This window comes from Schistocerca serialis, chromosome 2 (genome assembly GCF_023864345.2).
Source record: "Schistocerca serialis cubense isolate TAMUIC-IGC-003099 chromosome 2, iqSchSeri2.2, whole genome shotgun sequence".
NCBI classification, from domain to species: domain Eukaryota; kingdom Metazoa; phylum Arthropoda; class Insecta; order Orthoptera; family Acrididae; genus Schistocerca; species Schistocerca serialis.
Window position 1 is genome coordinate 517,061,868 of NC_064639.1, and position 26,514 is coordinate 517,088,381.

General features: G+C 39.5%; 1 protein-coding gene across 1 annotated transcript in view; it reads left to right on the forward strand.

Moving 5' to 3' along the window:
• The window catches only part of LOC126457488 (phenoloxidase 2-like), a 294,687-nt gene that overhangs the window by 39,777 nt on the left and 228,396 nt on the right, over positions 1-26,514 (forward strand). Inside the window, exon 2 of the mRNA XM_050093788.1 lies at positions 22,426-22,615. Coding sequence (XP_049949745.1) covers positions 22,426-22,615 — 190 coding nt within the window. The remainder of the gene's footprint in view (positions 1-22,425; positions 22,616-26,514) is intronic.

Here is a 26,514-nt window from a genome sequence, read left to right on the forward strand (position 1 = left end):
GTAAACTGGGATAAGCATTTAGAATATATAAGAGGGAAACTCAGCACAAACCTATATGTGCTGCACAAACTCAGCTACCTAGAAGATACAGGTATTATGAAAACAATATACTGTGCATTAATTCATATGACATTAAGTTGTAGCATAATTTTGTGGGGAGGTACCTCGAAAACAAACGTTAATAAAGTATTTAAACTACAAAGAACAGCCGTAAGAATGATAGACAACCTTAAATGGAAAGATCCATGTAAACCAGCATTTAAATCTCTCAAAATACTAACATTTATTTATTTATTTAGTCATCCGTGGAACAATAAATATTGTATGGATGTTGTCAGTTTATAATACACGAGCACTCATTTACATTTACAATGAAACGGATTTCTCATATTTTGTGTAGTTTTTATAACTAGTCATACACACATTTATAATTACATAATATTTTGGTGATAATGTCATATGTTGCTAATAATCTACAGCTATGTTAAATATTCTTTTACAGTATAACAACTTTTACTTACTAAGAAGGTTTTAAGCTTTTGTCTGAAATTGAGGGGCTCATTTATTTCTTTGATTTCCTGTGGTAATTTGTTATACAGTTTTATCCCATTATGAAATATACTTTTTTGCATCTTTGCCTTGTTCTTTATATCTAGATGGAGGTGGTGACAGGCTCTTGTTTTATGGTCATGTATTAGGCTGTTTGTGTTGTACATGTTGAGATTTTTCTTGATGAACATTATGTTCTGAAAGATATACTCACAAGAAACAGTTAGAATGCCTAACTTTCTAAATACACTCCTGGAAATGGAAAAAAGAACACATTGACACCGGTGTGTCAGACCCACCATACTTGCTCCGGACACTGCGAGAGGGCTGTACAAGCAATGATCACACGCACGGCACAGCGGACACACCAGGAACCGCGGTGTTGGCCGTCGAATGGCGCTAGCTGCGCAGCATTTGTGCACTGCCACCGTCAGTGTCAGCCAGTTTGCCGTGGCATACGGAGCTCCATCACAGTCTTTAACACTGGTAGCATGCCGCGACAGCGTGGACGTGAACCGTATGTGCAGTTGACGGACTTTGAGCGAGGGCGTATAGTGGGCATGCGGGAGGCCGGGTGGACGTACCGCCGAATTGCTCAACACGTGGGGCGTGAGGTCTCCACAGTACATCGATGTTGTCGCCAGTGGTCGGTGGAAGGTGCACGTGCCTGTCGACCTGGGACCGGACCGCAGCGACGCACGGATGCACGCCAAGACCGTAGGATCCTACGCAGTGCCGTAGGGGACCACACCGCCACTTCCCAGCAAATTAGGGACACTGTTGCTCCTGGGGTATCGGCGAGGACCATTCGCAACCGTCTCCATGAAGCTGGGCTACGGTCCCGCACACCGTTAGGCCGTCTTCCGCTCACGCCCCAACATCGTGCAGCCCGCCTCCAGTGGTGTCGCGACAGGCGTGAATGGAGGGACGAATGGAGACGTGTCGTCTTCAGCGATGAGAGTCGCTTCTGCCTTGGTGCCAATGATGGTCGTATGCGTGTTTGGCGCCGTGCAGGTGAGCGCCACAATCAGGACTGCATACGACCGAGGCACACAGGCCCAACACCCGGCATCATGGTGTGGGGAGCGATCTCCTACACTGGCCGTACACCACTGGTGATCGTCGAGGGGACACTGAATAGTGCACGGTACATCCAAACCGTCATCGAACCCATCGTTCTACCATTCCTAGACCGGCAAGGGAACTTGCTGTTCCAACAGGACAATGCACGTCCGCATGTATCCCGTGCCACCCAACGTGCTCTAGAAGGTGTAAGTCAACTACCCTGGCCAGCAAGATCTCCGGATCTGTCCCCCATTGAGCATGTTTGGGACTGGATGAAGCGTCGTCTCACGCGGTCTGCACGTCCAGTACGAACGCTGGTCCAACTGAGGCGCCAGGTGGAAATGGCATGGCAAGCCGTTCCACAGGACTACATCCAGCATCTCTACGATCGTCTCCATGGGAGAATAGCAGCCTGCATTGCTGCGAAAGGTGGATACACACTGTACTAGTGCCGACATTGTGCATGCTCTGTTGCCTGTGTCTATTTGCCTGTGGTTCTGTCAGTGTGATCATGTGATGTACCTGACCCCAGGAATGTGTCAATAAAGTTTCCCCTTCCTGGGACAATGAATTCACGGTGTTCTTATTTCAATTTCCAGGAGTGTAATTCTAGACAGTGGGCTCTGTTGGTGCTGTTTGTTATTATCATTATGGCTCTTTTTGTACTTTGAACACAGTTTGTATGTTACTGGCACTTGTTCCCCAAAACATGATCCCATAGCTGAGGACTGAGTGTAGATATTCGTAATATGTTATTTTAAGACAGTTATTATTGCATACCGGTGCAAGGATTCTAAGAGCGTAGCATGCTGTGGATAATTTCTTTGCCAAAATGTTGACATTGTTTGTGCATTTCAATTGGCTGTCTACATGCATCCCTAAGAATTTGGTACTTGTTACACATTCTAATTCATTATTATTAACTTTTATTCTAGTGGCATTGTGTCTTTTGTTCAATTGGAAGTTAATATAGTTAGTTTTCTTTACATTTAGGGTTAATTTATTTTTAATGACCAGTTGTGGACATCATTGAGAGCCTCGTTTGCTCTTTCTGACAGCTGTGTTGGATTTTCACCTGTTATTACTATGTTGCTGTCATCAGCAAAAAGTATTTTTTCTCCATGTCTGATACTTTGTGGGAAGTCGTTAATGTATGTAAGAAACAATATTGGGCCTAGTACACTTCCCTGTGGGACGCCTATATTCACATATTCTGGGTCAGACAGGTGTTTTACAAGGGAATTGTTTGAAACTTGTGATATCTCAACTCGTTGAACTCTGTTTTCCAATTATGATTTGAACCACTTCTTTGCCACACCTCTTATTCCTATTTGCCCTAATTTATGAAGTAAGATTTTGTGGTCAACTGTATCAAAGGCCTTGGACAAGTCTAAAAAGATACCACTTACATTTTCACCTTTGTCCAGTGCTTCTAAAATTACTTTAATGAACTGTGCTATAGCAGATTGTGTGCCTTTTCCTGGCCTAAAACCAAATTGGTCATTGGAAAGAATGTTATATTTATTCAGGTAATTTAGCAGTCTCTTTTTGACTAGTATTTCTATTATTTTAGAAATGATAGACAGTATAGAAATCGGCCTGTAGTTCTCTACATTTTCCACATCTCCGTCTTTAAGGATAGGTATAACTTTTGCTTGTTTTAGGTACTCCGGAAAGTATCCAGATTCGAGAGATTCATTAATTATGTCTGTTAATGGGGCCTTTATGGAGTCTATACATTCTTTAATTATGCAGACTGGGATTTCATCAAGTCCTACTGAAGTTTTATTTTTTAGTTGGTGTACTACTAGTGCCACTTCCCTTTCTGTAGTCGGAAAGAGCACCATTGAGTTTGTTGGCTGGTTCTGAGAAGGTAAATCATACGTATCTGGAAAATTCTGCTGTAATTTTTTTGCAATACTACTGAAATATGAATTTACAAAATCAGCTAATTCTTTATGGTTACCTTCTGGTACATCTTTGTTTTTAATGTGCGAATTTTTAGCAGTGTTAGATATTTCCTGTTTGACGATGTTCCAGGCTGCTTTGCTCTTGTTTTCAGCTTCAAGGAATATTTTGTTGTTTGAAAGTTTTTTGCGGCTAGCAGCACCTTTCTGTATATTTTTCTGTACTTTTTGTAGAATTGCAGCACTTCTGGGTTAGATTGATTATTTTTTATGGAGTTGAGATATCTAAGAGTTTCTGAGAATTTTTTGATACCTGGAGTCACCCATTGATTTCTCTTTGTGGTTTTAATTTGATAAAGAGTTTTGGGAAACATCTCTTCAAATCTGAGTTTAAAAATTGACATGAAATTGATAAATTTCTGATTTGCATTGGTTTCTGCATAGACTTCCCTCCAATCTTCATATTCTAGGTGGGATTTAAACTCATACAGGGCTGATTTGGAAAACATTCTTTTGTATGTACACAGTTTAGGAGGAGTTTCTACATGAATGTTAGTTTGTAAGATCTGGCAGAGGTGGTCTGATAGGCCCAGGTTTTGGACAACAATATGACATTTTTTACTATCAATATTACCCAACATATACCTACACGAACTCCTCTGTTGGACAAAATTCAAATATTCTGTCAATACTAGAGATAACAACACACAACACAACCATGAGCCGATATTAGAGATAACAACACACAACAAAACCATGACACAAGAAAACGGAACCTCTTCCATGAGCCTACACACCACACCACAAAATACAAAAAAAGCCATCATACACTGGACCAAAAGCCCTTGAAATCTCCCTTCATTCTTGAGAGAAATAAACAATAAAAATATTTTTTAGAAAAACGTCTCAAAAATATTCTAATAGAAAACTGTTGTTACAGTGTTAATGAATTTATCTGCACTACAGTTCAAAACAATTGCAATACCATTATTGTATCAAAAGAAAAATTGTACAAAATGTAATGTAATATGAAGTAGCTCTAGAATAATTTTGTAATAATTTATATTTTTGCTAAACAGTAGACAGTAAAAACTATGTACCTGTCGGTGCATGAAATGAAAATATATCTTGATCCATACAATGTACTTTGTCAAAGGATAAATGAATAAATAAATAAGGGCCAGAAGTGGACCAGTGCATTATTGCCTTACTAAATCTGTAGAGCTCTTTTTCGTGAGGAAATCATCCAATTTTTCTGAAACTCTGGTGATTTATTTATCTGTACATGTACATCGCATCCACCAATTTCCATCCCATTCAGAAACCTTTTTCATGGTCTGTCATTCTTTTTGCTTTTTGTCTTTTGTGTGTGTGTGTGTGTGTGTGTGTGTGTGTGTGTGTGTGTGTGTGTGTGTGTGTGTCTGTGTCTGTATGTGTGTGTACAGGAAGATGCACCAAACTTTCCTACCACACACGTAAAGTGTGAAAATGCAATGGGCCAGGGATACATCTGTGTCAGGGGCTCGCACAGTGGGCAAGAATCCATATTCCTTTAACTCATTGTTAGCTGCAACAAGCAGAAGACGTGCTTTGTTGGTACTGCACATTGTAGCTGCAGTGTTCTTCCTCAGCACGCCAGTGTAGAAGGGTACATAGAATCCACTAAGTGAAAAACCCATGTAATACATAGATTTATTTACATATAACAACCGACTTAAGAAACTTTCTTTGTAAGAGACCACACGTACAGGATCATGGGCCAGATTTATAGTTCTAGATTTTGCATGTTTTACTATTTGCATCATTTCTGTGTAATCTTTCACTGATTGTATCAATACTCGTTTCTTTAATTACATACTGTAAACTTTTGAATATTTGCAAGTGCCACGATAAACTCGTACTGTCTTCGTTAATTGTAGGCTTAAACTTAATTGTGCTTTTTAAAATTTTTGAGAATGGTAGGCCTATCATCATTCAAAATAATCGTTCTCTAATTTCATTGTACTATTATGGAAGAAATAGGTTATCTTGAGAATTTTGGGATGCTTTCAAAAATATATTTTCGTAAATTACTGGTATGAGTGTTTTAGATATGTCATTTATTTCGTAGCAAATCAGCATTTGTGGTTCACAATTCCGCCAAAGAAAACATCATCCCTGACCTTCTTTGTATATCAAACCAAATAAACATGCTTTTTTGAGAATTTTTGGAAGCTATCATTCAAAAATGGTTCAAATGGCTCTGAGCATTATGGGACTTAACATCTATGGTCATCAGTCCCCTAGAACTTAGAACTACTTAAACCCAACTAACCTAAGGACATCACACAACACCCAGCCATCACGAAGCAGAGAAAATCCCTGACCCCGCCAGGAATCGAACCTGGGAACCCGGGCGTGGGAAGCGAGAACGCTACCGCACAACCACGAGATGCGGGCAGCTATCATTGTCCTTTGCATTATCTATGAGCGATTTGTAGCAAACTAGTGTTTGTGATTAAGTTACTGTTGCGGATTTTCAGCATATTTTGTTACATCTAATTCCCCCTGAAAGAAGAGTAGCCCTATATAGTGTCTGCATTTATCATCAATTAACTCTGTTTTCGAGTTTGCTAACAACTATAAGTAAGCACAAAACATGTTTGTAAACTAGTAATTTTTACCATATGTTTTAATGTTGCCTTAATAGAGAAATTGTTTTGTTTATTTGCTTCAATTCTTATATGGAATTAGCAACTTTGTAGCTCAACAGATTAAAAGATGATCAGTAGACTTAATTTAATGTTATTTGTTCACTCACTTGTAATACATTGCACCAACCAAAATGCAGCCCCACTGTGAATGCTGCTCTCTCAAACAATGGATGAGTTGTTTGATGTTCGTAAGCAGCTGGAAATCGCCCTGACTACGGTCAAACAATTAGCAGGTGCTGTGAATTATTGTGTTTTATTTATTTATTTTTATTTATTTTACTTATTTCTAATTCCATTGATCCAACCGTGATAAACTCAAAAGGACATAGAGTGTGTCAGTAAACAATCAATACAAAGGTAATAGTAAAGCAGTCGATCAGACACAAGTAATGGTACATGTTTGCTATGCACATGTGTGGTAAAAGTGACAGATTACATAAAACATTACACATAAAAAGTGAAAACAAATTAAAAGTCAGTGAAAATGACTATGAATGTTTCATGGGTATGGTACCTACATCAATGCTCAAACTTAAACTATGGTATATCATATGGAAAATATCTGGTCCACAGACCTAGGTGGTTTTTTCATTGTGGCTGAAAAACTCTTCTGAATTGTAAAATGACCTTTCCTGAAAATGACCTTTCCAACAGCTCTTGAGAGTCATGAACTTATGATGTTATGTTATGTTACGTTAACCGGGGACCTACAAACAGCGGAGAGGCCCTGTCCCCGCCGCAGCCACAGTGGTCCGCAACCCCACGATGACACCTACAGTCCACTTCACCCCTCCGCCACCCCACACTGAACCCAGGGTTATTGTGCGGTTCGGACCCCGGTGGACCCCCAGGGAACGTCTCACACCAGACGAGTGTAACCCCTATGTTTGCGTGGTAGAGTAGTGGTTGTGTACGCGTACATGCAGAACTTGTTTGCGCAGCAATTGCTGACATAATGTAGCTGAAGCAGAATTAGGGGAACAGTCCACATTTACCAAGTCAGATATAAAACCTCCTAAAAACTATCCATAGGCTGGCCAGCTTACTGGACCTCGACACAAATCTGCTGGGTGGATTCGTGCTGGGGACCGGCACTCCTTCCCACCCGGAAATCCATGCTTTAGACCATTTGCCTATGATACTTGCACCAGAGGTGCATCAAGTAATATCCTCTCCCATGGATCCTGTCTCCTCTGCAGAAAATACAGGATCTGTCATTACTCATCCACTTGACTGCGAGTTACATGTCAGTGGTAGATCTAGGCATCTGGTAGAGGGTGGATGGTGACCAGGGAGGACTCAGGGTGTTATACCAATCCCCCTAACTAAGTTTGAGGTGCTGTCTTTCACTGAAACTGAAAATGAGCCATTGGGACTCACTTCACCTGTTTTGGGGAAACCCATTTTGTCTGGTGTCAGGAGGAGGCAAATGCAGAAGGGTAGGGGTCTACTAGTTGTTGGTTGTTCAAACATATAGCACATGATGATACCCCTTAGGGAAATGGTACGAGGGCCAGGAAAGGACACCAGGTGCACTCAATGTGTATGCCTGGGTGTCTTATTCAACATGTTGAAGAGACTATTCCAGCAGCCATTGAGGGAACAGCATGCAACCAACTGTAAATTGTGGTGCCTGTTGGAACAAATGATGCCTGTCATCTGGGATCTGAGATGACTCTTTGGTCATTACAGTGACTGGCAGACAAGATTGAAAGACCAGCCTTGTGCATGGAGTTTCAACAAAGCTCACAATTTGCAGCATTGTCTCCAGAACCAATCATGGCCCTTTGGTTCTGAGTCGAATAGAGGGATTGAACTAGAGACTTTGAGGGTTCTGCTAAAAGCTGGTTTGCTACTTCCTGGACTTGTGCAGTAGGGCTGAGAACTACTTGGGTCAAGTGTGCACTATGCATCAGAGGCTGCTACTCAGTTAGCTGACTGTGTGTGGGGTGCACGCAAGGGTTCTTTAGATTATGTGACTCTCCACCAAATCCAGATAATGATAGTTGTAGGAAACCCTAAAGCATCAGTGTAAGATCAAAAGAAATGTCTCTTACAGGTGAGAGTATTAAAATCATGATGGTAGATTGCTAAAGCATTCACAATAAAGTGACAGAGTTCGAAGCAGTGAAGCTCACATAATACTAGGTGCAGAAAGCTCATTGAAACTTGAAATTGATAGCAGTAAGATTTTTGGGGAAAATGTAACTGTATACTGAAAGGATAGACAAATGGGAAATGTAGGTGGCATATTTGTTACAGCAGACAGGAAACTCAAATCCACTGACGTAAGAATTGAAGGTGCATGTAAGATTTTTTTGGACAAGACTCAGTATTAGGGGCAGGCACAAAATGATAATTGGATCCTTCTGTAATCCACCTGACTCATCTCCTAGTGTAATTGAAAACTTTAGAGGAAACATCAGTTCACTTGTATGTAAGTTCCCCAGTCATAGAGTTATCATCCAACAATTAATTGGAAAAATTATAGTTTTGTTAGTGGTGGGCATGATAAGACATCCTGTGAAACTTTACTAAATTCCTACCCTGAAAACTACCTAGAACAGATAGGTAGGAATCTCATTCATGATGGAAATATATTGGATCTAATGGCAACAAATTGACCTGACCTCTTCGAGGAGGTTCACATCAAAAGTGGTATAAATGACCATGACCTGCTTGTGGTAACAGTGATTACCAAAGTACAAAGGATAACCAAAACTAGCAGGAAGATATATATGTTCAGTAGCTAGATAAAAAATCAGTACTGTCTTACCTCAAAAAGAAACTTGAAACTTTCATCACAGGGCAGGAGCATGTAGAGGAACTCTGGCTCAGGTTTAAAAGAACAGTTGACAATGCACTGGATATATATGCACCGAGTAGAGCTGTTCATAATGGGATGGAACCTCCATAGTATACAGTCACTTTAAAGAAATTTCTAAAGAAACAGAGCTTACTGCAAAATAGGTGCAAAACAAAGTGTAGGGCTGTAGACAGAGAGATGCTGAATGAAATGCATTTGGCTGTCAAGAGAGCAATGTGTGATGCCTTCAGTGACTACACACAGAATCCAAAGAAATTCTCGTCATATGTAAAGGCTGTTAGTAGCACCAAAGTTAATGTCCAGTCCCTAGCGAATGAGACAGGAAACGAAAATGAGAGTAGCAAAGCAAAAGTTGAAATGCCTAACTCTGTATTCAAATACCCAGGAAAACCCAGGAGAATTGCCTCAATTTAATCCTCATACCACTGAAAAGATGAAGGAAACTAGTATTAGTGTCAATGATGAGAAACAGCTGAAATCATTAAACTGGATGAAGCTCCAGGGCCCAATGGAATCCCTGTCAGATTCTATACTGAATTTGCAGCTGAGTTAGCCCCTCTTCTAACTATAATCTATTGTAGATACCTTGAACAAAAACCTGTGCTCATTCTTGGGAAAAGGCACAGGTCACACTCATCTACAAGAAGGATAGTAGAAATGATCTGCAAAACTACCACCCAATATCTTTGGCATCAATTTGTTGTAGAATCTTCTAACATATTTTGAGCTTAAACATAATGAGGTATCTTAAACAGTATGACTTTCTCAGTGCCAACCAGCATGGATTCCGAAAACATTGATCATGTGAATCTCAACTCGCACTTTTCTCCCTTGACTCACTGAAAGCTTTGGATTGAGGCAATAAGGTAGATGCAGTATTCCTTGATTTCCCAAAAGCATTTTACTCAGTACTGCATCTCCACTTCTTGGATGGAGAGTCATCACCGGATGTAGAAGTAATTTCAGATGTACCCCTGGGAATGTTTTAGAACTCTTTCTGTTCATGTTGTACATTAATGACATAGCAGACAATATTAATATTAATATCAGGCTTTTAGCAGATGATGCAGTTATCTATAATGAAGTGCTATCTGAAAGAAGCTGCATAAATATTCAATCAGATCTTGATAAGATTTCAAAATGGTGCAGAGATTGGCAACTTGCTTTAAATGTTCAGAAATGTAAAATAGTGCACTTCATGAAACGAAAAAATGTAGTATCCTATGACTATAATATCTGTGAGTCACTGTTGGAATCAACCAACTCACACAAATACCTGGGTGTAACACTTTGTAGGGATTTGAAATGGAATGATCTCATAGCTCAGTCATGGATAAAGTAGGTGGTAGATTTTGGTTTATTGGTAGAATACTGGGGAAGTGAAATCAATCTACAAAGGAGATTATTACAAATCACTCATGTGACCATTTCTAGAATATTGCTGAAGTGTGTGGGACCTATACCAGATAGGACTAATAGGAGACATTGAGCATATACAGAGAAGGGCAGCATGAATGGTCACAGATTTGTTTTATCCTTGGGAGAGTGCCACAGAGATACTGAAGGTACTGAACTGGAAGATTCTTGAAGATAGATGTAAACTATCCTAAGAAAGTCTACTAACAAAGTTTCAAGAACCGGTTTTAAATGAAGTCTCTAGGAACATAATACAACCCTCTACATATCACTCACATAAGGATCATGAGGAAAAGTTTAGAGTACTAACTGCGTCCACAGAGGCATTCAGTCATTCTTTCTGCATGCCGTACATGAATGGAACAGGAAGAAACCCTAATACCTACTCCAATGGGGCATCCCTCTACCAAACACCTCATGATGGTTTGCAGAGTATAGATGTAGATGTACACATCACTTTCAACACAAAGTTACTTTTTTAAAATTGCACATATTTGTTTTTTCTATGGAAATGAAAACTAGATGTACAATTAGTGATAGCAGACTTGGTTTCACTGCTCTAAACCTTACACCTTCTGGAGTATTTAGACTTTCAATAGTGGAAACTGTGCCAGAGTTCCTGCCATAGTGCTGTACTACCATAATGCACTATCCTGTAGACAGCTATAGGCAATCCTTGCCCTGCACATTAAAGCAGAAACTTGGCACATTGCCATCCTTTAAAGTCTATGTTTTTCAGAAGGTATGAAATTTATAACAGTGAAAACAAGTCTGCTGTTACTAATTGTACCTCTGGTTTCTATTTCAGTAGAAGAAAAACATCCATATGCCACTTAAAAATGTAGCTTTGTGTTGAAAGTGATGTTTGTTTACATATGAATTGTACATTCCTGCCCATTGTGTGAACACTTGACATAGGTGCATCTGTGGGCAATTCCATTTTTCACATTTTGTTTTGTTTCAGAAGTACATGAGGTGGCAAAGTTAGATGGGACACATATAACCTCTAAAAATATTACTTAACTTTTCTTTCAGTACATGGCTGGTGATAGCTTTACAGGGATCATTGTTATATTGTGACTCTGTAAATTATTATTATTATTATTATTATTATTACTTGTGAGTGTATAAGTTAGTTTTTAAATGTTCTCAAAATATTGCCACATTGGCATGCTGCCTACTAGAGCTTGTCAGTGCAGTGCATGTAACTATGTGGAATATCTTGGAAGCAGAGTGGTTGCACAGCTGACTGTGGCTCAGTGGTCCTATCCCTTATTACAACTTACAGCACATTCCACATACCCTATATAGCCATGCACATTACCCAGTTTTTCTAACATCTGTAGGTAAAAGGAGGACAGGCTCATTGGTCTCACATCTTTAGCCTTATGATCAGTTCTCCATGGCTTACAAATGAAAACTACCTTCACTGCCATTGAGCCATAAGGAATGACTCCTGCTGTGTGGCTAATGATAGACAGTCTGCATAGGAATCTGATTAATCACTTTCTTGCCTGTTACAGTAGAGCCAGAAAGATTCCTTCTGGGCCTGGTGACTTGAATGGTTGAAATGTTCCCAATGCTCAGTGGTAGTTTTTTTTTTAACCAACATATTGTGTACAAGATCCCAGTTCTCCCTTTGGTTACCATTAAATTGGCACTCCCAGGTACTGAACCTTGGTCTGTGTTATCTTTCAGAGTGCATTGGAGGAAGTGAGTCTTGAGAAGCAAATCAAGCATCTTATGTGCTGTCCCTGTGTACCCACCATCCTCCTTCCTTAGAACGCTTCCTGGATTAGTTGGTATTGTTATGAGGATTTTATGGAAAGCCAGCCCTTACAGCTGTGCCTTCCACCTCCTCAAAGAATACCTTCCAGAATGATAGATTCACTTGATCAATCACAAGGTTGTATTTGGCAAGGGCCTACTCATATTTTGCTCATTGTCATTTCCTTCTTGCAAAGTTGAACAGCCTTCTTACGGTATTTCTTTGTAATTCCAGATTATTTTTCCACCAAAGTACTTCCCTGTTTGTGCAATTATTACTGATTGGACACTTGTCTTAGTGGCAGGCATCATTTTGTCTGCCATTTCCTCAATATCTACTGGATGTCTTGCCAAATTTTTGAAAAAGTCAAGATTGTGATTGAACATCCCATTGATTCTGAGGTCATTATAAACAGACCACAAGCTCGCATTGTTTCAAGGATGAGGAGGGAAATCAGTTGTGCCTTTCAAAGGAACCATCCTGGCATTTGTTTGGAGTGATTTAGGGAAATCATGCAAAACCTAAATCTGGATAGCTGGACACAGATGTTAACCATCATTCTTCCAATTGGAAGTCATGTGTGTTAACCACTGTGCCACTTCATTCAGTCACAGTTTTGACTTCATGTAAGTATAAGGTTAGCTTTTTCATACATGAGTCCTGGCATGTTTACCTAGTATTCCCATAGGCCATGGTCTGTTTAACAACAATTTCAACCCCAAACTTAATACACAAATGGTCTGATAAGAAAGACATCAATGTCACATGCCATTATTTGGCATAACTAATCAATAAGATGAATTCTTCCCTTCTTCTATTCCAGAAGGTAGGTTTACTATCCCTTTTCAAGATCTTTAAATTGCTCTTGAGTAGATATTCAAGTGGGCACTCACCTTTGCTGTTAGTGTTGCTGCTTCTCCTCACCAGTATTGGCATCACAACCAACCAACAGTTGTTTATTCAGCTGTGGGAGGAATATCCTTAAGAAGTTTTAGTATTCAAATTGATATCGTTGTAGTCTTGAAGAGTTCAGCTACTCTCTTGACTAGCAGCTTTGCTTCCTCCCATGGAGTTATCTTGGATATCATCTTCTTAAGCCAATCCACTGTTCCTATCCCGTCAAAGACAAAGAATAGAGCACCTTTGCCCAGAAGGTGAATTTGGAGCCTAGACTTGTATCCCCCTTTCTTCTCAAAGAGAGCCCTCTGGACTAACTCCTCCTGCTGGGAGGTAATGTTGACCATTGGATATACATATTGGATAGCTACCTTCCTAAAGACCAAGACTGCAGTACCATAGGTCTGTTTCCCTATTTCTTTCTGTGGCTTTTTCTGCATCTGGTTATCCTGGGAAATGGGAGGATTAGACTCCTCCCTTGTTCCCCATCTTGGAGGTGAAAAGGGTGTTTTCTTATTATTATTTTTCTTCACAGTGGCAGCCTGTTGTTTGAGAAGCTAAAATAGGCCATAAAATTCACATTTTTGTGGATAAAATAAATATATTCTGTACTTAATAAAAGAAGCTAATATTACAAAAATGCTAATACCATAACTACTTCTACCACTAAAAACTGCAATAAAATGCTTATACAATTACCAACTACTTATACTAGTGTTAGTTCTACAGAATCTGTTCTGTGTTTGTTGATTTATTTTGATGCATTTAAATTGTCGGTGACTGTTTCTGCAACTGGGTCTGCCCTTATACTAACCCGGTCAGCAGCCATTGTGTACTGGATTCCTTGGGCATTGGATAACATATCAACAGTGTTTCTACTTTAACAAACAAATCCACAATTCACCGTTACATTTTAGAATCCACACTACCATGTTTGCTTGAACCAACACAATGTAAATTCTTGAGAAACCTCTTCATACCATTATACTGCTGATGGTAGTCCATATTCGCAACTGTGAGTGTATTTCATGTATTTTGTGATGGCTGTACTCGCTGCAGTGCCTGTTTGCCTGTTCCTTCGAACATGCATTCCTGAATGCATGTCTGGAAGAACAGTACATTGTAATTCAGAGTAACACAGACACTGCAATATTGTACTTCATTCAATTGTTGCCGATCTCACTTGTGTTCTCCCCATTTTCAGAGTATGTTGTCTAGTCAGGATGGCAGCATGCTGATGTGGTTGATTGCTTTGTGAAGTCTTCCATGGCCTTTCTGGGTACTGCAGCTGCAGTATTGTCTAAGATGTGCCAGGTTGCCACACTCCTGAGTGCTGCTGTTGGGTCCCACATCCTTAATGCTTGACAGCCATTACCCACTGCATCTTCATAGGGCACACAGTCCCAATATGTGTGGTCTGGAGTGTTCACACTGCTTGCAGGTGCTACTGTTATTCACCTATATTTTGATTTTAGGTAGATATGTGGCAGAAGGGCAATGGCCAGTCTGGTAATGTATCAGTCCTCTCTGTGGGCCAAGGAACCTCATTCTTAGTCTCTCCCTGATGTTATGGAGAGATATGTATGTTCTCCTGCCTGTGCTTGAAGTGTTACATTCATTTTGCCACAGTTGTAATGTGCAATCTTTTATTAATGTTTTGTATTGACCTCAGTCCCAGCCATCCTTCATAACCACATCTGATTGCCTTTCCTTAACCCATGAAGGGCTCCTTTTTTCATAATTTCCAAGTCCAGTGGGCATATTCCTAGAATTAACAATACTGCAGCATTCACGGTATTGCAGTAGGCACCCATTCATCCATCACAGAACTCTTCTCATAAATGAGGCTGGCTTCACAAGCTGCAATCTGTGAGCTCAAATGCTCATGCCAAATCTTACCACTGATGGTAATATAAATTGATGGTATGCTTTGATTGTTTTCAAGTGTAGCTGAAATTGCCCATTTGCAGTGTTTATAATGTTATTCATCACATTTATACCTTTGCTGCCTGCTTTCTCTATAGATCTGTATTTATAAATTGAAGTCACTTGCTTGCATCTGTCTGTATATGCATACTAATTTCAGTAACTGCTGTAGGGGTTTTGATCCAGTTTTGATATGACAAAGGTTTTTGTATAAAATGTATAAATATTTTGTAATTGTCTCAATTACTCAAATTAAAGTTGAGTTGTAAAATGATGCCATTGCCATCTAGCAGAGACCCTTAATTTGAGAGAGCAGCTTGGGGGATCTCATCTCCATCTGGTGTGGGAATCTAACACTAAAATGTGTGACTACAAACTGGAAGGTTCTGAGATCAAATCCTGGATGAGTCATTTTTCTTTTCACTCTGCTTTTTAACATAGCATTCACCTCCCAACAAAGTGGAGATACACATATCAAAATATGACAATTTCAGGCTGCCAGTTTCTGCTTCTGGCAAATTAGCAATCACAATTCACACATAAAACATTTGAGAACAGTTGCATAGTGAAAATAGACGTGAATCCAAAATATTTAGTGGTTTACTTTTTATGCTATAAGTAAAACTTCTTCCAAATAAAAACTTCAACTACTTTGCTTCATATACATACAGTACATTCTTTCAGCAGTGCTGTAGGTGATTCAACTTTCAGCTCTCTGCCTTCCTTCAATCAAACCCAGTTGTTGACAGGATTCTTTGTGTGGCACAGTGACAATGAATGGTGGCAGTGTGTCTCAGAAATGCGTAGTGTATGCTAAGCTTCACAGGAGGAGTGCTGTAACATGAGCTAGATATGTACAATATTTGTGTTTTTATCAGATTTTTTCATATATACATGTTACCTCAGGCAGTGTCCAATACATTTTGAAACTCTCAGACACACATACACCCTGATACACATACAATATTTACATTGACTGTAAATGTATTACTTACATTACTTGCACCACAATGTGTTCTCATCATTGCCCCTCAGAACACCAATTCAAAATGGAACATATAACACTCATGCCTCCAGACAACTTTCCTACCATGCACTGCTCACATCACATAAGTTTCCCTCCTTGGTAGCCATAACCCTAAGGGGCCCCATTATGCACCTAATGTTGGAGCTCTCAACTAACAACAATGCCACCCTGTGTGACAACCCAGAGCATTGAGGCTCAGAGGCTTCACTAAAACAGGACAAATGACTGCATCTGGTGTTTCAGCACATTTGTTAAACACAGATAGTGCCTGAAATTTATCCTTCAGACCAACTTTAGAGTCCCCCCCCCCCAGAAAGTTTTTACTCCCTGCCACACCTTAGTAGTGGACTTATTGGGAAACATGTGGGATGTGCTGGACATCTGTCAGTTCCCCACATCCAGCTCCCCAGGGTGATGTGCATCGGCAACAGCTTCAAGTTGCATAACCAAAGCCAGAAAATTCAGGCATTCCAAATGGTGTTGTCACTGCAGTTTTAGGTACATCTTTATTTGCCACTGGGATTTAATTACAAGCCTTTCTGCAATCTAACACACTGAAGATATTTGCACCAGATAGAGAATTTGTGAAATCATGAATGTCTGTTACTGGGTACCTATCCAGGAATATTTGGGCATTTGGTGCTTGATAATCACCCAACGGTGCCATGAGCCACCCATCGTGTGTAGCAGGTGAAGTGGTGAGGACCAGAGGCTGTCCGAAGGTTTATGTCACCATCTTGTTGTACCTCTTCAAAAAAGACTTTGGTCTCATATAGTCATTCTGGCATAGTCCGATATGCACATGATGAGACTGGTGAGCAGTGAGTTGTTCGAATATTATGCAGTGTTGTGCATATGGCCACACCCTGTGGGTTCATGGTCTGCTATATTTCTGAGGTACTACTGTGTGAGGAACACGGTCACACTGTGGAGGTATCTTAAGCCACTCTAACGTTTTGTGACCTACTAGTAGTTCATGTTCTGTTGCCAGTAGAGTATCTTCTGACACACTGTTCTCCTCAAGGTTGTTTCATACCAGACTGTTTCATAATCTTCTTCCAAGGTATGGAGATTGTATATCAAATTGCAACAGTAGGACTCCCAGTAACACCAATAGTTATTTAAGACCAGAGTACTTAAGTGTCCACCCTGTCAGTGGTGGGTATTGTCAAATGACCCTTAACGCCAGAAATAGTGTGGTCATTTAGTAAATCCACAGTCAGAGCATCCTACATGAGGAAATCAGTACCCAAAGTAGGTTGAGCAACATCATTTAATAGGAAAGTCAACTTGCTGTTATCAGCAAGCCCAACATCAATCACCAAATTCTTGTAACCATATGTGCATATGACAGAATCATTAACTGCCATTAAGGGGACTGTACTGGTTTGTTTGGCATCTTGTTAGTACATGGCTGTAGCATGCTGCCGTCCAGTCCCATGTTGATTAAAAACACTAAGCCTGAAGAGTGGACTGTGATGAACAGCATTTGTGATGTTGTGGAATGCAACTGTGTTGCAGGCAGCAGCATCAGAGATGTGCCACAGCTGGCGGTATGATGAACAGCTGTACAAGGTCAGTTAAATGTAAGGCAATGATGGGTCTTCTATGGTAGGTGCTGTAGATGGGTGTCATTATCTGTTGCACCTAAACCAGATTGTGCTTTGCATTTGGTTGTGAACATGGCTTCATGCACTTCATAGACTGCTGATCAAAGTGTTTCTGGTAGCAGCAAATACCTGCCCAAAGAGTCTTGTAACTATGAGACTGGGAAGGAGGAGTGTGGTGTGCATGCGAACTTTCTGCCACCACAGTCCATAGTTGCAAAGTTGCTAACTGCTTAGCCAGCTTCATGACAGTGGCATGGAGTGCTTGTTTATCATGAGGAACACTCGGCAGTTGTTGGGTGTAGGTGGCATCACAGCTGGCCTTCATGAGCAATTAAGATGAAAAAAACTTGTGGTAGAAATTGTTGTTGCAATATGTGTAGTAGCAAGGCATTCAGATTGATACTGGCATCAATCATTCCATGCAAATATCTCCAGAATTCAAATGGTGTCTTGCGGCCATGCCTTTTGTGGTACAAGATTATCATGAGCCTTTGGTACATTGGTTTTGTGCAGTATAACATCAGTGCCACCTTGAGAGTGCTGTAGGGTTCCTGCAGAGAGGGAATGTAATATAATTCTGACACCAAATAGGTAGCTCATTGATCAGGATTACTGATCAATAAAGAAACATGTTCAAAATCATCAGAAATTTTCTGTTGGATGAAAATGTTCTCGACTATTGCAAACAATATTTCTAATTTTATCAGGCATAAACAATGGGGGCCATATTTGCAATTGCGATGCGAAAGGCCTATGAGAGCCAATGGGCAGAAAGTCTGTTGGTCTCAAACACAGTAGCAGGAAGATGAAAGGATTGTGGGGATATTCTCATTGGGCTTAAAGTCACTTGGCCCTGATGTATGGTTGTGCAAAGCATTGTTTTGTATTTGCATCACTGACCTGATGATGTGAATGGTGTGGCTGCTACTAAGATGTTAAAAGTCAGATCGGTGTGTGCCATGGTATCCTGTGGTTGAAATACAGAAGATGGGTGTAGCAGAACCCCAATCTCATTTTTAATGTCCTGGATGGTGCCACTGATGGCATGCAGTAGGTTATGTGCAGTAGTCATGACTGTGTGTATCTGTGCGAAACGTGGTAGATAACCCATCCACAAGAACACTGTTTTTTCTTCAGGTTCATCAATTAAGTAGGAACACTATAGTCTACATAAAAAGTACATACATGGACTATTGGTTTTATAATTTTCACTTTATTGTACTCAGCCACAAAGTATATCGGAAAAACATTAATGAAATATATAGAACAGGAAACAAAAAAGGACATGAGAAGTCAAAGGTGCACTGCACATGTCACATATTGATTAGCCAATTATGGCCTTCCAGTACCACCTTCATCCTTGCTCCTGAAGGTGCCAGATGATTATCTACATCTACATTTATACTCCACAAGCCACCCAACGGTGTGTGGCAGAGGGCACTTTACGTGCCACTGTCATTACCTCCCTTTCCTGTTCCAGTCGCGTATGGTTCGTGGGAAGAACGACTGCCAGAAAGCCTCCGTGCAAGCTCAAATCTCTCTAATTTTACATTCGTGATCTCCTCGGGAGGTATAAGTAGGGGGAAGCAATATATTCAATACCTCATCCAGAAACACACCCTCTCGAAACCTGGACAGCAATCTACATCTCAATGCAGAGCACCTCTCTTGCAGAGTTTGCCACTTGAGTTTACTACACATCTCCGTAATGCTATCACGCTTACCAAATAACCCTGTGATGATGCGCCGCTCTTCTTTGGATCTTCTCTATCTCCTCTGTCAACCCGACCTGGTACGGATCCCACACTGATGAGCAATACTCAAGTATAGGTCGAACGAATGTTTTGTAAGCCACCTCCTTTGTCGATGGACTACATTTTCTAAGGACTCTCTCAATGAATCTCAACCTGGCATCCACCTTACCAACAATTAATTTTATATGATAATTCCACTTCAAATCATTCCGCATGCATACTCCCAGATATTTTGCAGAAGTAACTGCTACCAGTGTTTGTTCTGCTATCATATAATCATACAATAAAGGATCCTTCTTTCTATGTATTCGCAATACATTACATTGTCTATGTTAAGGGTCAGTTGCCACTCCCTGCACCAAGTGCCTATCCGCTGCAGATCTTCCTGAATTTCGCTGCAATTTCCTAATGCTGCAACTTCTCTGTATATTACAGCATCAACCACGAAAAGCTGCATGGAACTTGCAACACTATCTACTAGGTCATTTATATATATTGTGAAAAGCAATGGTCCCATAACACTCCCCTATGGCACACCAGAGGTTACTTTAATGTCTGTAGATATCTCTCCATTGAGAACGACATGCTGTGTTCTGTTTGCTAAAAACTCTTCAATCCAGCCACACAGCTGGTCTGATATTCTGTAGGCTCTTACTTTGTTTATCAGGTGACAGTGCAGAACTGTATCGAATGCCTTCCAGAAGTCAAGGAAAATGGCATCTACCTGGGAGCCTGTATCTAATATTTCCTGGGTCTCATAAACAAATAAAGCGAGTTGGGTCTCACACGATCATTGTTTCCGGAATCCATGTTGACTCCTACAGAGTAGATTCTGGGTTTCCAGAAATGACATGATACATGAGCAAAAAACATGTTCTAAAATTCTACAACAGATCGATGTCAGAGATATAGGTCTATAATTTTGCGCATCTGCTCAATGACCCTTCTTCAAGACTGGGACTACCTGTGCTCTTTTCCAATTATTTGGAACCTTCTGTTCCTCTAGAGACTTGTGGTACCAAAAGGTTCCAGCAGTGTTGTAACTATAGCTACCAGCAATGTCAAAACTACTAAAAACATATAACTGAATGTCTGACAGAAAAGTAATGTTTTCAGATCCTATACATATTACAATCTCAAATTACTATACTATACATATTGTACATAGATACATACAAGGGTCATTCAATAAGTAATGCCCCACATTTTTTTAAAAAAGCCATTAATATACATAGACAAACGTCCTTGTTAGTGTTTCACATTTGACATTTGTTCTGTGCGCTGGTGAAGTTTTGAACCATTCTGGCAGATGGCAGAGCCATAGTACAGCAGCAAAATGGTGTCTATATATGACTCACATTACAAGCAGCATACTGTTATTGAATTCTTGTGTGCAGAAAAAGAAGCCTTGGTGAACATCCATAAACTTTTTTGTGTGGTGTATGGTGATGCTGCAGTTGATAGGAGTACAGCTGAGTGATGGATAAAGAAAGTTACAGCCTCAGGAAATGCAGAAACAGAGCTCCACGATCAGCCACACTCGGGACATCCTGTTACAGCAACTGCTCCAGACATACTGAAATGTGTGGATGCCATTATTCATGCCAACTGGCACATCACAGCTTGACAATTCACTCTACAGTTGTCGATCAGCTTTGGAAGTGCATCTGCAAATGATCGAGACTCGGATATTCAAAGAGGTGCTCACAATGGGTTCCATGAATGCTCACATCGCCAAATTGGGTTGGACATCATTGCCTCGTCCACCCTACAACAGTCCTGACCTGGCACCCTCAGACTTCCACCTCTTTGGGCAACTTGAAGATTCTCAATGGGGAACACACTTTGAAGATGATGAGAGTGTCAGTCATGTAGTGAAAACATGGCTACACCTACAGAACAAGAGCTTTTACTAGCAGGGAATACATGCTCTTTCACAATGTTAGCCTACAACCATACAACATGATGGGGACTATGTAGAAAAATAGGACGTGGACAAGACATGTTGATGTATATTGTCACCAAATTCTGACTCTTAACAATAAATATGTTCTGAGAAAAAATATGTGGGGCATTGCTTGTTGAATGGCCCTTGTACTATACACACACACAAACTATATATACATATTATAATCTCTAATTTTATACACTGTAAGCAGTTAATACCTAATATAAACAGGTGACATAAATATGTTTATTGATGAATAAACAAAGATTTTCAGTAGTTTTGACTTTTAGTTTGTAAAATAATTGGCTCATTTCCTTCATCTCTCCCCATTTCACAAAAGAAATATTAGTTGCCATGAGACCTTCCCCCTGGCTCAGATCATGATATCCTCTTACATTTGAAATATAATGTCTCTCATACCCAAAAGTCCTTCCATATTTTCTTAAAAATGTTTGATTCAAGTAATAGAGTATTAATTAATAACTTTCATTCATTCCAGAACTGAAAATACTGTAAAAATTTTATGTTAGGGACAGCAGAATTTGAATAATGACTGACATTGCAGAAAGCAGACGCAAATATCACTCTTAAATCTTTGGAAACACTGGAGCATCATTAGAGAATGTGCAGCGAAATTCACTGTTTCTTTTTCTAGAAGGATATTCCTAAATTTCATCTTAATGTCATTTTAACTGGTGCACAGTCATTATGGTGATTAATTTGTTCAAATCTTTCCCTTCTCCTCAAATGAATGAAGCTTTTGTTCTAGGCTAAGTGACCATAGTGTACCATAAATTGCTTAAACATACGAGTATGTAGTTTGATACTAGAGAAAATGGAATGTCTGACAAGGTTAAAATTTTAATTCGCATAGTATCAAGAACAAAAGTTGTTCTGTGTATATGGCAAGACATCAGTTATACTGAGACTCATTTTTTATGTTTAGAGCTGCATTTTTTATTTATTTATTTATTTTTGATAGTGACTTAAGTAACTTCACTTTCTCTTTTATGACTTAAAACCCTTATTTGCTTTCAGAATGATCGTATTCAGAAATTAAATGTAGTTGACAGAAGTGGTTTTGTAGGTGATGTTCAAGAAATTCAAGTTAAACAAATTACTCCACCTGATTTAAGTATTCCACTGGAGTTGGGTCGTGATGAGAATTTTTCTCAATTTTTGCCTAAACATCGTAGGATAGCTGCTCGCCTTATTGAGATTCTTATGGGTAAGTTAATTGTTTCTAACATCAATAGCTATAACTGTCAAATATCACTTAACATTGTGGTTTGCCATCACCTTAAATTCTGTCTCATCTTCACTCTTACTGTGGCCATGGAAAAGTAGATGGAGTGCTGGCTTGCAGTTTAGGGCACCCTCTTCCCCTTTTGACAGAAAGCTGGTGCTAAATATGGAAGAATCAGCTGTTATCAAAGGCAGAAGGGTGCAGAAAGCAATGGGTACCACTACATTAAAGGCACAGACATGAAGTGGACCCAGAGGATAAACAAACCTGAAAAGTAATCTCATGGTGACCACAACCTTTTTTAAAAAAAAAAAAAACAAAAAAAAACAAAAAACAAAAAAAAAACAAAAAAAAAAGTGGTAGAAGAAGGAGGAGGAAGAGAGGAAAAAGAAGAAGCAAATTAGTTCATCACTGATGGGGACTGGACAAGAGTGGTTACTAGATGATTATAATTACACTTGCTAGATATTATCACAGTGAAATGTAAAACAGACAGAATTTCTCATCAGATGAGTATGTCATAATAGCAATAGCATCACTGAATGGTGTAGCAGCAGAGCATGGATTGAATTATTCTTCTGAGGACTGAGACAAAGCCAGTACTAACTAGCAGTGTACAATTTTACAGACAGACATCACAGGTTAATGATGGTGAAATAGAGACATTATAAAGGGTGTTTATTAAATCAGGTATACAAAAGTAACCTTCAATTGTGAAAAGGGTAAGTAATCTATAGAAATATCTGATACAGTACTGAGTGCAGTATATCTTCAAGTTTTATTCCCACCTGAAACTGTTAGTTCCTAACATCCTCCCCAGGAGGCATGTGCAAATAAGTTATTCCAGCAATCATCATGGAGTTGTATAATGGTACCGAACATGCATAGTATTATGGTTTCATGATTCCAAACCCACTATTGTAGTTCAGAGACAATTCAAGACTAAATATCACAAGCCTTCTTCTTAAAGATGGATTGTTATTAATTGGTACAATCTTTTCTCCTAAACTGTCTGTGCATCACCTACGACCCTGGGTCAGGATCAGCCAGCAGTCTCTGATGCAGCAATTGAACAAGTTCAACAGACTTAACTGGACATGCGTGAACATTATGTAATGCCTCAGTTACAACAGGATATGGGCACAGAATTTATTTTCCAGCAAGATGATGTGCCACTATATTATCATCATTAAATAGGAATGTATCAACGTGGATTGGATATGGTGGAACAGTATCCTGGACCATGATCACTTGATTTAATCCCAGTGGACTTCTGTGTATGGGACTGCATTAAAGGCAGAGTTTATTCCTCTGCTTCCAAGAAACATTGATGAGCTGTGACAACAGATAACACAAAAACTTGCCACCTTGCATCATGACTTGCCTCACATGATTTGGCAGGAAACTAATTACAGGTGGGACATGTGTCATCTTACAAAAGGTAGCCACATTGAACATTTCTAAGTAAAACTTGATGACGTACTTCATTCAGTGCTATATCAAACATTTCTGTAAGTTACTTACTTTTTTCACAATTAAAGGTTACTTTTTTATAGCTAACTTATAAAAAAGATGTATAAGAAAATAGGGGGGGGGGGGGGGGGGGGGGTTGATAAAAATATTTAAAGAGGGAAGAAAATTTTACTATCCTAGTTAACTGGAGTGCTCATAGAGGGAAAATAAGGTAAGGTAACTGTAGAATACAGGCTGGGGTAAAGGAATGAGAGGGAAGAGAGGCTTGCTGAGTCTGCCATAAAGTTTCAGGTGGTTGTAGTGAACACACTCTTTGAAAATCATAAAGGACACAGGGGAATATCAACTAGACTACCTAACGGTTAGCCAAAGATTTAAAAATCAATTTCTGGGTCCCAAATCACACCCAGGTGTAGAAACAGACTCAGCCAATAAACAAGTGGTGATTAACAGCAGGTTCAGATTTAGTAAAGTAACAATTTAAAAAATAATAAAAAAATTAATAAAAAATAAATAAATAATAAAAAAATAAACAAATAATAATAATAAATAAATAATAAAATAATAAATAAATAAATAAATAATAAATAAACAAATAAATAATAAATTAATAAATAAATAATAATAAATAATAAATAACAAAATAATAAATAAATAATAATAAATAATAAATAAAAAATAAAAAAAACCATGACCCATGGACCTTGTCGTTGGTAGGGAGGATTGCGTGCCTCAACGATACGTATAGCTGTACCGTAGGTGCAACCACAATGGAGGGGTATCTGTTGAGAGGCCAGACAAATGTGTGGTTCCTGAAGAAGGGCAGCAGCCTTTTCAGTAGTTGCAGGGGCAACAGTCTGAATGATTGACTGATCTGGCCTTGTAACACTAACCAAAACGGCCTTGCTGTTGTGGTACTGCGAACGGCTGAAAGCAAGGGGAAACTACAGCCGTAATGTTTCCCGAGGGCATGCAGCTTTACTGTATGATTAAATGATGATGATATCCTCTTGGGTAAAATATTCCGGAGGTAAAATAGCCCCAATTTGGATCTCTGGGCTGGAACTACTCAAGAGCACATCGTTGTCAGGAAAAAGAAAACTGGCGTTCTACGGATTGGAGCGTGGAATGTCAGATCCCTTAATTGGGCAGGTAGGTTAGAAAATTTAAAAAGGGAAATGGATAGGTTAAAGTTATATATAGTGGGAATTAGTGAAGTTCAATGGCAGGAGGAACAAGACTTTTGATCAGGTGAATACAGGGTTATAAGTACACAATCAAATAGGGGTAATGCAGGAGTAGGTTCAATAATGAATAAAAAATAGGAGTGTGGGTAAGCTACTACAAACAGCATAGTGAATGCATTATTGTGGCCAAGATAGACATGAAGCCCGTGCCTACTACAATAGTACAAGTTTATATGCCAACTAGGTCTGCAGATGATGAAGAAATTGATGAAATGTTTGATGAGATAAAAGAAATTATTCAGGTAGTGAAGGGGGATGAACATTTAATAGTCATGGGTGACTGGAATTCAACAGTAGGAAAAGGAAGAGAAAGAAATGTGGTAGGAGAATATGGATTAGTGCTAAGAAATGAAAGAGGAAGCCGCCTGGTAGAATTCTGCACAGAGCATAACTTAATCATAGCTAACACTTGGTTCAAGAATCATGAAAGAAGGTTGTATACATGGAAGAACCCTGGAGATACTAGAAGGTTTCAGACAGATTATATAATGGTAAGACAGAGATTTAGGAACCAGGTTTTATATTGAAAGACATTTCCGGGGGCAGATGTGGACTCTGACCACAATCTGTTGGTTATGAACTGTAGATTAAAACTGAAGAAACTGCAAAAAAGTGAGAATTTAGGGAGATGGGACCTGGGTAAACTGAAAGAACCAGAGGTTGTACAGAGTTTCAGGGAGAGCATAAGGGAACAATTGACAGGAATGGGGGAAAGAACTACAGTAGAAGAAGAATGGGTAGCTTTGAGGGATGAGATAGTGAAGGCAATAGAGAATCAAGTGGGTAAAAAGATGAGGGCTAGTAGAAATCCTTGGGTAACAGAAGAGATACTGAATTTAATTATGAACAGAGAAAATACAAAAATTCAGTAAATGAAGCAGGCAAAAAGGAATACAAACTTCTCAAAAATGAGATCGACAGGAAGTGCAAAATGGCTAAGCAGGGATGGCTAGAGGACAAATGTAAGGATGTAGAGGCTTATCTCATGAGGGGTAAGATAGATACTGCCTACAGGAAAATTAAAGTGACCTTTGGAGAAAAGAGAACCACTTGTATGAATATCAAGAGCTCAGGTGGAAACCCAGTTCTAAGCAAAGAAGGGAAAGCAGAAAGATGGAAGGAGTATATAGAGGGTCTATTCAGGGGTGATGTACTTGAGGA